At 39.8% G+C, this 13,892-nt stretch overlaps 1 protein-coding gene across 1 annotated transcript; it reads left to right on the top strand.

Moving 5' to 3' along the window:
- Positions 1-4,984: 4,984 nt before the first annotated feature.
- Positions 4,985-13,675, top strand: LRRD1 (leucine rich repeats and death domain containing 1; the record flags this gene model as incomplete). Its single annotated transcript, XM_079786841.1, has 5 exons — positions 4,985-6,850; positions 7,757-7,955; positions 9,457-9,618; positions 12,267-12,384; positions 13,495-13,675. The coding sequence occupies 5 exons, from the start codon at positions 4,985-4,987 to the stop codon at positions 13,673-13,675; spliced, it is 2,526 nt and encodes an 841-aa protein (XP_079642967.1).
- Positions 13,676-13,892: the final 217 nt, after the last annotated feature.

Raw genomic sequence — 13,892 nt, forward strand, 5'->3', positions numbered from 1 at the left:
TCCGGTCAAGGGCATGTACCTTGGTTGCGGGCACATCCCCAGTGGGGGGTGTGATGGAGGCAGCTGATTGATGTTTCTCTCTCATCGATGTTTCTAGCTCTCTATCCCTCTCTCTTCCTCTCTGTAAAAAATCAATAAAATATATTTAAAAAAAAATAAAAGTTGCTAAAAGAGTAGATCTTAGAAGTTCTCATCACAAGAAAAAAATGTGTATGTGTGGTGACAGGGGTTAACTATATTTTGTGCTTACCATTTGCTTTATATACAAATACCAAATCATTTTGTACACCAAAAATTAATCTACTGCTATATGTCAATTATATCTCAATTTAATAAAAACAACACAGATTTCTAGAACACCAGCAAATTATATGTATCGCCAATTAGTCACCAAGTTCTTAGTTCATTCGGCAGATGACAACCTGCAAATCCAATCCATGAAATAGCATACCAAAAGGCTACACACATACAAATAAAAGCCTAGGTGGCCCTAACCGGTTTGGCTCAGTGGATAGAGCGTCGGCCTACGGACTCAAGGATCCCAGGTTCGATTCCCGTCAAGGGCATGTACCTTGGTTGTGGGCACATCCCCAAGTAGGAGGTGTGCAAGAGGCAGCTGATCAATGTTTCTCTCCCATTGATGTTTCTAACTCTCTCTCCCTCTCCCTTCCTCTCTGTAAAAAACCAATAAAATATATTTAAAAAAAAAAAAGTCTAGGTGATCCTCACGCCATCCCACAGCCGTGCACCTGTGGAGCCTCTGGCTCCAGCCTACCTCTTTGGGGCAATCCATTGAGGAGCCCTGGATGGGTGGGCAGGGCCTACCTCTTTGGGGCGATCGTACACTGGGCTCCCGCACTGTGAGAGGGCACAGGCCAGGCTGGGGGATCCCCCACCCCCGAGTGCATGAATTTCGTGCACTGGTCCTCTAGTTATTACATAAAAAGGGAGCCTCACTGCTTTTCATAAATTCTAGAAAGTTGATTGCATTCAGTATTCAACTTTAAATTCCAAATTAGAATTTGGTGGTGATGGAAGAGATTGGGGGGGTCCATACACTAAAACAATTTGGTAACAGTTGCAAGGCTATGGAAAAGGGCTGGGAAATGTGATGGGCCAACCACCTGCTAACAAGGAAGGCTGTGACTTTTCACCAAGGCAGCAGTGACCAGGCAAGGGTAGAATGCCCTACTCTGCAGACAAGATCCCCTGCAAATGAATGGTGAGCTTTTGACATGAGTCCATGATTAATAACACATTGGAGCCCTAACCGGTTTCGCTCAGTGGATAGAGCGTCGGCCTGCGGACTGAAGGGTCCCGGGTTCGATTCCCGTCAAGGGCATGTACCTTGGTTGTGGGCACATCCCCAGTGGGAGGTGTGCAGGAGGCAGCTGATCGGTGTTTCTCTCTCATCGATGTTTCTAACTATCTATCCCTCTCCCTTCCTCTCTGTAAAAAATCAATAAAATATATTAAAAAAAAACACATTGGAGGTTAAACTAGTGCTCTAAGAACATTTTAAACAAAACTTTGAAATACAGATGTGATAGTGTTCATCAAAAGATATAAATGGCCTTAGCTGGTTTAGCTCAGTGGATAGAGCTTTGGAGTTAGGGACTGGTCCCGGTTGGATTCCAGTCAGGGGCACATGCCCAGGTTGTGGGCTGGATCCCCAATAGGGGGCGTGTGGGAGGCAGCCAGTCAATTATTTTCATCGTTAATGTTTCTATCTCTCCCTCTACCTTCCTCTCTGAAATCAATAAAAATATTTTTAAAAGTATATTTTATTGATTTTTTTACAGAGAGGAAGGGAGAGAGATATGAAGTTAGAAACATTGATGAGAGAGAAACATCGATCAGCTGCCTCCTGCACACCCCCTACTGGGGATGTACCCGCAACCAAGGTACATGCCCTTGACCGGAATCGAACCTGGGACCTTTCAGTCTGTAGGCTGACGCTCTATCCACTGAGCCAAACCAGTTTCGGCAATAAAAATATTTTTTAAAAAAGATATAAATGAATTCGTGTCAATTTCAGAATATTTCCATTCATGGTAAAACTCACTGGTTTATTCAGTTTTGTTATATTTTAGATATTGATAAACCAAGCATGATCCTTTTTAAGCTTTCTATTTCCCTCTTCTGAAAGCTCTATATATCTGGTTCTTCTATTATATCCTTATATTCTACAAATACTTCCTGTTTTTCTGATGAATACGGTGTTTTGTTTATATTAGGCTAGGACTACATTAGTCTTGTAACTTGACTGGTCCTGCTGTTTAGATGATGGGAGAAGGGAGGTGACAGTCTCACCCCAGGAGCTTTCTCAAAGCTCACCCACCTCTGCCGCCCACACGCACTCCCCATACTCCTCCTGGTAACCGCAAGGGCAGACCCGCCTCCAAATCTCCAAGTCAGCGTGGTCTCGGGACCCCTTTCAACAGTGGCACAGCCCCTGCCTCGCCCCCGGGGAGCGTGCTCTTCTCGGACTCCGTTCACTCGCCTTCAGGTTGGTTCATGATTTGGGAGCCTGGCCGGGCCTGAGGCATGGTCTGGGGGTAACCGAGACAAAAAGAGGTTGGCTCCAGGAGGCGGGCGGTCCAACAGTGACCAGCTGGGTCCCTCCCGTCACGCAGTGGCATTTCCACGGTGCCTGTATCCATAGACTCAGGTCAGGACCCAGGCGCGCCTTCTCTTCCCTGCTCGCTGGGCCCGCGCTGGAGAGTTGAGTGCAGGCCCTGGCCTGCCCCGCAAAGTTCTAGCGTGACCAGGGGCCAGCGCACAAAAGCGCAGGGGCGCGGCCCAGCGCAGACGCGGGACACTCCCCACGTGCCCAGGGCCGCCTCCGTGCCCGGCAGCCGGGGGAATCTCCAGGTGGTGCCAAGTGCTGTGACTTACTTCAACGACCTTCTCATCCACACGCAGGTTTTCTCCTCCTCCCCTTTCCCCGCATCACCTGCAGCTCCGCAAGTCCTCCCGCTTTTGCATGCCCCAGGGATACCCGCCTGTCACGTGTGCCCATCCTGTCAAACGTTGCTTTAGCTTCTGCGTGGAGCCTCTCTCTCTTCCCCCACTCCGCCCTCGAGGAAACCACTGGCTGGTGCTGCCGCACGGTACAAAAAGGCCCTGTGGCTCCTGGGTATAACTTATGTGGGTATAATTTTAACAGCAAAACTGGACAAGAACAGTACAGAAAAGGAAAAATATCGGCAAAATTACTCATAACCATAGGCATAAAATTATGAGTTGTTTATTTATTTGTAATTGATTTCAGAGAGGAAGGGAGAGGGAGAGAGAGAGAGAGAAACATCAATGATGAGAGAGAATCATTGATCGGCTGCCTCCTGCATGCCCCCCACTGTTGAGATAGAAATGATGATAGAGCCCAGGCGGTATGGCTCAATGGTTGAGCATTGATTTATGGGCCAGGAGATCACTGTTTGATTCCCGGTCAGGCCGAGGTTGCGGGTTTGATCCCCAGGGTGGGGAGTGCAGGAGGCAGCTGATCAATGATTCTCTCTCATCATTGATGTTTCTCTCTCTCTCTACCTCTCCCTTCCTTTCTGAAATAAAAAAAAATATATTAAAAAAGGAAAAAAAATTATGATAGAGGACAACATTTTCTTGCTTTCAGTATCAACGGAAAAATTTCACGGTTTCAACACCAAGAGTGATATTTATTATAGATTTTTTTATGGATGCCCTTAAACGGATTAAGAAAATTTCCATCTATTCCTAGTTTTTAAAATCATGAAAAATGTTGCAATTTATCAACTGCTTCGGCATCTATTGTAATGATCATGTGAATTTTCTCCTTTAATCTCTTAATGTGGCAAATTATGTTAATTTTCTAATGTTAAAATCCAAACTTGCATTTCTGGGACAAATGCAACTTAGTCAGAAAACATTTTCCTTTTTATACATTGCTGGTTTTTATATTAGTTATAACAGTGTTTTAATGCTTAGAATTTTTTGCCTTGAGTAAATTTGGCCTGTAATTTTTTTTTCATATTGTCCTCATTAGGTTTTGATGTAAAGGTTAGTGTTATTCTCATAAAACAAGTTGGAAAATGTTCCCTCTTTTTCTATTCTCTTAGAGAGTTTGTGAAATATTGAAACCATACCAGTTTAAAGAAAGGATTTAATTTAGGAAGGTGTGTAAACAAGTATTAGAGAACTGAAAAGGAACTGCAGTAACAGAGATAGTAAATCTAGGAAGTAGATACTATCGTGGTTATAAACATACAAAGGAAAGAGGTTGGGTTATTAAAAACTATGGACTTGGAGAAGGGACCTATGGGAGCTGGGACACAGACATCTGAGAGGGGTGCTCTCCAGCTGTGCACGTTCCTCAGGAATCGCATAAAAGACTTAGTCAGTCCTCAGTCCTTGAAAAGGTTGTTTTACTTCTAGTTTACTGTTACAGAAAGCAATTCCTCTTTCCTTAAGGAATCTTACTTCTATCTATCGGGAAATTGTTATAATGTACTGAATTTGACAGTACGGCAGTGAAAAGACACTTCAGTACCACATATAAACCTACAGTGTCCACAATGCGTATGGCACTCTGCATGTGGCATGGGGGTGAGGGGCCCCACTGGGTATCTCTTTTGCCTTCCAAAAATTTGTTGAATTCTTTCATTTCTTTATCTATCCTTTCTAATTTTTTAAAATCTTTTTTATTCCTTTCTATAATTTTAATGCGATTTTGAGTTTCATGTGATGCATGTAATCAATAAATCATCCTTAACCATTAATCATATGTAAATTAATTTGTAAGTTATAAATATATTGTTTTATATTTATTAAATTACTCATTATACATTACAAAGTGTATTAAAATTAATTTGTAATTTTGACATTTTTATAACATCTCTTCTTTTAATATCAGCATTTGTTTTCTAGGTTCAAAGGAAAGCATTAAACATCAAAACTAAAAATGAGTTACAACCTTATATTGGTATAAAACCTATTAGCAAATAAGATGTTTGGAAAGGAGACTATTTCAGAAGAAGTAGAGGATATCACTAGTCTATTCAAGAAAGAATCAGAGTTGATGGAGAAGCCTGGATTTATTAAAGAAACATCAGATTTATTAAAGAAAGCTTCTGATGGGAAACCTTCTGACCAGATTTATGAAACACATCCTGGAATGGATACATTATGTACACAGTATGCTACAGCAACATCCTCCTCTGAAAGTAAGCCTAAGAGTAATGAAGAAGGTCCATCATTAACAACAACTGAGATGACTACTGAATATCGGGCTTCTGTTGACTTCCTATCTCATGAAATATTAGGAAAAATTAGCCCACAACTCTCTGAAGAGTATCAGAAAGGACTTGACGTAAAGTCAGGTAACTTTACTATTAACCTCAAGGCCAAGGGTTTACAAGAATTCCCTAAGGGCATTTTAAAAACAAAATATGTAAAATATCTATATTTGGACCAGAACAAAATCAAAGGTTTTAAAAGAGCAGACTTAGCTGATCTGCTAGGACTTGAAATTCTATCCTTGCAAGACAATGGGTTATCATCATTTCCAACTCAAATTCAGTTACTTCACAATTTAAGGATATTAAATGTCAGCCACAACCAAATATCACATATTCCTAAAGAAATATCACAGCTTGAGAATATCAGGCAACTCTTTTTAAATTACAATTACATCGAGAATTTTCCTTCTGGCTTAGAAAGCCTTAGAAAGTTGGAAATTTTAAGTTTGGCTAATAATAACTTAAAATATATACCAGATACTTTGTCTAATTTAAAAAACTTGAGCGTTCTCAATTTGGAATACAACCAGTTAACAATATTTCCTAAAGTTTTGTGCTTCCTTTCGAAGTTAATTTCACTAAACCTTACTGGAAACCTGATAAGCAGTTTGCCAAAAGAAATTAGGGAGCTTAAAAATTTAGAAAAACTTTTATTGGCTCACAATAAACTTACATTTTTGTCGGTGGAAATTTTTCAATTGCTCAAAATTCAAGAACTCCAACTGGCTGACAATAAATTAGAAGTTATTTCACACAGAATTGAAAATTTTAGGATACTTAGGATTCTAATACTTGATAAAAATTTATTGAAAGAAATACCAGAGAATATTTCCCACTGTGTAATGTTGGAATGCCTTAGCCTCAGCGATAATCAATTAACAAAACTTCCTAAGAACATCCACAAGCTTAAAAATTTAAGAAAATTCAATTTAAACAGAAATAATATAATGAGAATACCTGAAGATATCTCGCATCTTAATAATATACTTAGCCTAGGATTGTCAGGAAATATAATCATAGATGTTCCCATTGAAATAAAAAACTGCAAGAAAATAACTAAAGTTGAGTTGAGTTATAATAAAATAACGTATTTTCCAATAGGTTTGTGTGCTTTAGAGTACCTTTATTATTTGGTTATTAATGGAAATTATATTTCAGAAATACCTGTGGATATATCTTTCAGTAAACAATTGCTTCACTTAGAGTTTAATGAGAACAGACTCCTCATATTTTCTGAGCACTTATGTTCTCTTATTAATCTTCAATACCTGGATCTTAGTAAAAACCAAATAAGGACAATTCCATCATCTATTTTCAATATGGCATCACTCCATGTTCTTATTTTATGCTGTAATAAATTTGAAACTTTCCCTATACAAGTGTGTACTTTAGCAAATTTGCAAGTACTTGATATTTCAGAAAACCAAATACAGAAAATCCCTTCAGAGATCTGTAACTTAAAAGGAATTCAGAAATTAAATATCTCAAGCAACCAATTTATTTATTTTCCTGTTGAACTGTGTCAACTACAATCACTGAAAGAGCTGAATATAAGTCAGAAAAATGGGAGAAAGGTAAGAGACTGCTATTTTGGGATTTGGGGGAAGGTGGGACTAGAGGGGATCAGAATCTATGATGTAGTATATGTGTATGTGTGTTGTAAATTTAGTTGGACTGTTTTATTTTTAAAGGATAGGCTTTTTATAACCTCAAACATGGCTTACAAATACATTTCTCAACGCAACGTTTTATAGGAAAACTAGAGGCTGGGTGCATGAAATTTGTGCATGGGAGAGGGAGTCCCCTCAGCCCAGCCTGCACTCTCTCCAATCTGGGACTCCTCAGGGGATGTCCGACTGCTGGTTTAGGCCCAATCCCTGGGATTGGCAGTCGGACATCCCTATCACAATCCTGGACCGCTGGCTCCTAACTGCTCACCTGCCTGCCTGCCTGATCACCCCTAACTGGCCCCCCCACCAGCCTGGTCACCCCTAACTGCCCCCTGCCAGCCTGATCACCCTTAACTGCTTCTGCCTGCTGACCTGATCGTCCCCAACTGCCCCCTCCCCTGCCGGCCTGGTTGCCCCATGCAGCCTGCTGCTCAGTTGTTTGGTCGCCCCTCACTAACCCCCCTGCCGGCCTGGTCACCCCACACAGCCTGCTGTTTAGTCGTTTGGTCATCCCTCACTAACCCCCCTGCCAGCCTGGTCACCCCATGCAGCCTGTTATGTTGTCCATTTGGTTGCGATGGTCGCTTAGGCTTTTATATAGATAGATATTTCAAATCATATAGAATTGGTAGCATGGATCAGTATTTGGATATCACACAATATGTGGTGGGTTTTAGCAAAGAAGTCATAAGAATTTGTGACATATGAAAATATCTCCCTTTTAAGACAAAAAAATTTCTTCCATTTGATTTTAGAAATGTTAGTCATAGAAATATTTATTAAAAATATAATTGTTTAATCTTTGTACAGTTATTAAGACTTCCACAAGAACTGTCTAAAATGACTCAACTTAAAGGACTTGATATCTCAAATAATGCAATCAGAGAACTTCCAAGAAATATAGGGGAAATGAGAAGCTTGGTCAGTTTACATGCATACAACAATCAAATAAGATATCTGCCACCATCTATTCTATCTTTAAACCAACTCCAGAAACTAAACTTGAGTGGTGAGTGTCAAGTATAATCAGTAAGTAGAGTATTAGTGTTTAGGTTGCAAATTTTACTAACAAGACAGAACAGCAAACTGGTAAGATAATATATTAAGTGTCCATTGGGAGGAAATAGCTGTCGTAGGTTAAAAAAAATGTGAGCAGAACATAAGGCCCAGTTCTTTCCCTGAAACAGGTTATAATTCAGCTGGGGAACCTGAACATTTTTTCATTCTGTCTTTTCTGACTATACCCTTTCTTCTCTTTCTGAATCTGACCTCTTCCCTCCCTGTACACACACCTACCTACCCAACCTTAGGTCAGTGTTTTCTGTTTTCCTTTCTCTGCTGGCTCCCTTGACTCCACTCCTATACCCTATTATAGTCTAATAGAGGCCCCGTGCACAAAGTTCATGCATGGGCCTGGCCAGTAATCAGGGCTGATCGGGGCCTTCTGGCTGCTGGCCAGGGCCTTCCTTCTCTAGCTGCCGGCCAAGGCCTTCCTTAGTTCTGTGCTGCCCCCTGGTGGTCAGTGCACGTCATAGTGAGTGATCAAACTCCTGCTCTTCTGGTTGAACTCCCGAGGGGACACTTTGCATATTAGCCTTTTATATATATAAATACCTTACAGTCTTTTACCAAGTAAATCACTACATTAACAAACATAAAGTAAATCATTCACTCTAAAGATTTCCCAAAGCACAGAAAATACTAGGCTGGTATCCTATATAATCCTAAATAATAAAGGCTAATATGCAAATGGTCATCATGCCCTCATGCGTAATGACCAATCAGTTGGAGGCTGCATGTGCAGCAGATGTGCGCAGGTGGGCGGGGCTGCATGTGTGGCGAGGCGTGTGCAAGTGGGCGGGGCTGCATGTGCAACCAGTCACCAGGACATGTTTAGAGCACCTCTTGGTCCCTCCCCGCCAACTCCTGTGGGCAGTGGCGGCAGCTTGCTCCCAGCTCCCGCGGAAGTGGCGGGTGATCTATTGCACGTGATTTTGCATGCTGGGCCACTAGTTTTAAAAAATAACATACAGGAAATAATAAGTACCTATGTACCTGTTCCCAGACATAAATAATGCTGATTTTGTGATATTTACTTGAGATATGATATAATGAGGCACTTCACCAATGTGACATTATTTCCAAAAACCTATAACCTCAGTCTAATCATGAGAAAATATACCAGATAAATGCAAGTTTGGGAATATTCTACAAAACACCTAACTAGTGCAACTCAAACTGTCGCGACCCACAGGTTGAGAACCACTGCTGTAGAGCCTAAGTCCATTGGAAAACACAGATATTTACATTACGATTCATTAACAGTAGCAAAATTACAGTTATGAAGTAGCAACGAAAATAATTTTATGGTTGGGGGTCACCACAACATGAGGAACTGTATTAAAGGGTCGTGGCATTAGAAAGGTTGAGAACCAATGCCCTAGAGATAGTTATCTCCATAGTTTTCTTTTACAGGAAGGTACAATTCAATTATATATTTTTTCTATTAGGAAATAATCTTACAGCTCTGCCTACTGGTATCCACAACCTTTTCTCACTGAAGGATATAAATTTTGATGATAACCCTTTGCTGAGACCTCCAATGGAAATCTGTAAAGGAAAACAGTTGTACACTATTGCATGCTATCTACAGAGGGCAGAGGAAAGAGATGGTAGGTGACAAGTGAGTGACTAGCTTACGAGTTATTTCCTAGTATCATCTGTAAATTAAAAGATAGTTTGCTTCCCGGCTGGTGTGTGGCTCAATGGTTGAGCATCAACCTATGAACCAGGAGGTCATGGTTATATTCACAATCAGGGCACATGCCTGGCTTTTGGGCTTAATCCCCAGTAGGGGGCATGCAGATGCAGCTGGTTAATGACTCTCTCATCATTGATGTTTCTAGCTCTCCCTCTTCCTTCTCTCTGAAATCAGTAAGAACATATTAAAAAGAAATTAAAAAGATAGTGTGCCTTAATTGGAGGCTTTCAATCTGGCAGAAACATTAAAATATCTATCATCTTCCCTCTTCAGAAGGTTAAGAGTTTATTTTGGTAATTCAGATAATTTAATCTGGGTCCAATAAAATTGAATAATCAAAAACAGTTAAATACAAGTGTTCAGTGGACTGCTTCCCACCTATTGGTCTTAATGTGCTTCAATAGGTTTTTCATCATGGTTGTGGTCAGACTCAGAGAATCCACACCCATATTTCTCCATCACTTTTGGTCTATATCACCATATTTAGTTGTTCTAAAAGTCATATTTGGCCTTGAAGGAAGTTCATAGATCCTTTCCACTGATACTAGTCAGTTTTTGGCCCACTATGATCACCTATCTGCAATCCTCGGGCAGTCTTCATTTCTTCTGCCCTTATGATTGCCCTGATGATTGCACAGAGCAGGTCCATTTTCTTTACATGTCCTTCCATTGGACCAGAAGGAGACTGGTTTCTTCATGTCTCTTGGAGGGAAGTTTCACTGTCCAATTATTTCCATGGGGCTGGGTTCTTAACAACAAAGTTTTCTCCATTATTCTGACTTTGCCACTCATCGTCAATCCTCAGAATGGATCCAGATTTAGGTCCTCCATTTTAATGTTAGGAAGTATTAAATCAATTTAATATTGTTCCAGATTTGGGGAAATCTGTATATACAAAATCTGAATATACAAAACCGTCCCCTAAAATTATTCTACTACTTACCCTTGTCTTATATAATCAGAAGGTTACATCAGCATAATCTTAAAATCTAGTGAGACAGTCACTAAAATGTACAGTCCTCTTGTAAGCCACATCCACATATATGGCTACCATTCAGAAGCTTTTGCAGGATTTGAGCCTCATTGATGGAAAAACCCCAAGAAATAAGATTAAAAGTCACAGTCGCTGTTTTCTCTAACTTGCTAACCAAGTCAGTTTTGCTAATTATGATAATAAAAAAGGAACATTTTGTGGTAACTTTATTTCTGTAAAATAAATATTTTAGGGGTTTCCAAGGATCCATAAATAATTCCTGTTAGGTAACAGTACTTTAGAGAAGTTTGTAAACTTCACGACTGAAACTTCTTGCTGAAATTCTGTTATCCCAGTTCTTGAGGAAGGATTCGTGTGGTTCTAGCCTCTATGGCAAAAGTACAATGGGCAATGGCAACAGATAAAAGTCAATAAAAACAAGAGAACCCTCGCCATTTGTCTCCTTTCTTCATGGCCAAAGGGCCTTCATACTGCAGGCTGGGCACCCAGAGAGAGTAAAGACAATGTCATCATGGGAGATGTATATATTGTGCAATTAATCAAGAACATGGGGTCTCTTCCTAAAAATTTTACTTAGAAGATTGGATTTTTGTTTATACCATTAGCATACAATTTAGCTTGAAGGATTAATGGTATGAATAAAAAACAAATAAACACCAGAAAGCGTAGAACATATCTGATGATTACAGAGGGGTGGGAGATTGCTAGTTCTTAAAAATTTCCAAAGTACCTTAGGTCAACAACAACAATAAAAAGAGTACTGTTCAAATTAGCTAGAAGCTTAAAAAAAGCAAAAAAACAAAAAAACAACTAAGAACTCTCTATATCTAAGTCAACATACATTAAATAAGGGATTGGAATACAAAATATGCATATATATACCATATATTTAAATTTTCAATTTTTATTTATTGATTTGGGAGAGAGATGTCAATTTGTTACACAGTTCCACTTATTTATGCATTTTTTGGTGGTTGTTTTTTGTGTTAAATCCTCATCTGAGGATATTTTTTCCATTGATTTTTTTTTTAGATAGAGTGGAAGGGAGAGGGTAGGGAGAGAGAGAGGAGAGAGAGAGAGAGAAACATTGGTGTGAGAAAGACACACTGATTGCCTCTCACACATGTCCTGACTAGGAGCAGAGATGGAACCTGCAACCCAGGTACTTGGCCCTTGACTGGAACTAAAACTGCAACCATTTGGTATGTGGACAGATGCTCTAACCACTGAGAAATAGGGGCCAGGGTTATTGGTTGCTTCTTATATGTGCCCTGATTGAAGATAAAATCCACAACTTTTGTATATTGGAACGATGCTCTAACCAACTGAGCTACCCAGCCAGGGCCTACACCATATTTATAGATGTAAACTTGGCTTCTCAAGATAGTACATAAAGAAGCACATTAAAAAGCCAGTTTGTATATCAGGTCTGCATTTTACTTTTCAACTGACTTGACATATACATTTGGTAGGAGCCCAGTAGAAACATAGATATAACATTAGCTCAAAATACTGTGTGTTTTTCAAGAGTGACAGCCTAAATTTTCTTTTATGTTCAAATGTAGAGAAAATCTTAGAGAAGATCTTGAAAATAGTTGCCAACAACATCACTGAAACAAATTTTCAATATTTGTGTCAAAAATTACATCTGGTAATCTCAGAAATAGATATACCTACAAAGAGGTATGTATGTATGACAACATGTGATATAAAGCTTATTCTTATGTTATGACTTATATTAATACTAGAGACCTGGTACACGGATTTGTGCACGGTGGGGTCCCTCAGCCTGGCATGTGCCCTCTCGCAATCTAGGACCCCTTGGGGGATGTCGGATCAGGCCGACACCAGCAGTCCAACATCCCCTAAGGGGTGTAGTAGTGCGTGAAGGGCAGGCAGCCGGGACGGAGCCCGAGCCTGGGCCGGGCGCTGTGCAGCTCCCACTTATCCCGGCCCCCACTGTGCCTGCTTCTGTCACCACTTGGTAGTGCTGCTGCAGAGGTGGGAGAGGCTTGCGCTGCCACGGCCACGCTCAACAGACGTGAGCCTGGTGCCACTTGTTGGTCAGCTGAGCAGCGGCACTCCCGCTGTGGAAGCACACTGACCACAAGGGGGCAGGTCCTGCATTGATCATCTGCCCCCTGCTGGTCAGTGTGCATCATAGTGACCGGTTGTTATATAATTTTTATATGGACCGGTCGTTCTGTTGTTTGGTCACTTAGGCTTTTATATATATACATGGCATGATTGTGAGACAATCATATTAACATGAACTCTAATTTGCTATAAAATACTTATTTTAGTTTATTGTACTTGAGATCCCTGTGGATATGGTAATAGTTAAGAACAAGGGCTCTGAGGACTGACTGCTTAGCTTTAAATCCCAACAAATTTTGAGACCTTATATAATTCCCTTACCTTTTCCGTGCCTTAGTTTTTTCACTGGTAAAATGGATATACTTAGCTAAGAGAGTTGTCATGAAATCAAGTTCCATAGCATGTGGAACTGTAGCAGTAGTGTACTGGTTTATAGTAAATAATCCATAATTATTGTTTTGAGGTCTTGAGTAAATCAGAATTGAATGTTAATTGAATTGTCGATTTTCTTCAAGGAAGCAAGGGATGGCATGGGGTTAACATTTTCTTTCTGCTAAATTTTTATATGGACTATCTTTACCAGTTAATGTAATCCTCACTTCAATCTGGTAAATTAGTTTTAAAACCTAGACATACCATAGTTAAGTAGTTTAAAACAATGTTCTTTACATAATTATTATTTAAAAACTTTTTCAGCACTCTTTCACTAAGCGAGAAAGCCCAGCGAGCATTTGATAAGTGGAAGATGGAAAACAGCAACTTGTCCACTGCTGCTTTAAGAGACCATCTAACTCGGGTGCTAACTATGATAGGAGCATATGAAATTATGGACAAAATAACAGCTTTACAACTTTTTGCATGCACAATTAAATTCTGAACAGTGTATCCATAATAAAAGCTGAAAACTCAGGATGCACTTATATAATTAAAACTGGATATAAGAGAATTGCATGTCATTTCTCTTAACACACATTTTCTAAGATGATGACAATTTATATGTTAAAATAAAATATCAGACAGTTTTGTGCATTTGTTCTATTGCTCTAGAATTATGATAATGAATTTTAAAAATAAGTAATTCCATTGAACATTCT

This window comes from Cnephaeus nilssonii (genome assembly GCF_951640355.1).
Source record: "Cnephaeus nilssonii genome assembly, chromosome: 12".
Taxonomy (NCBI): Eukaryota; Metazoa; Chordata; class Mammalia; order Chiroptera; family Vespertilionidae; genus Cnephaeus; species Cnephaeus nilssonii.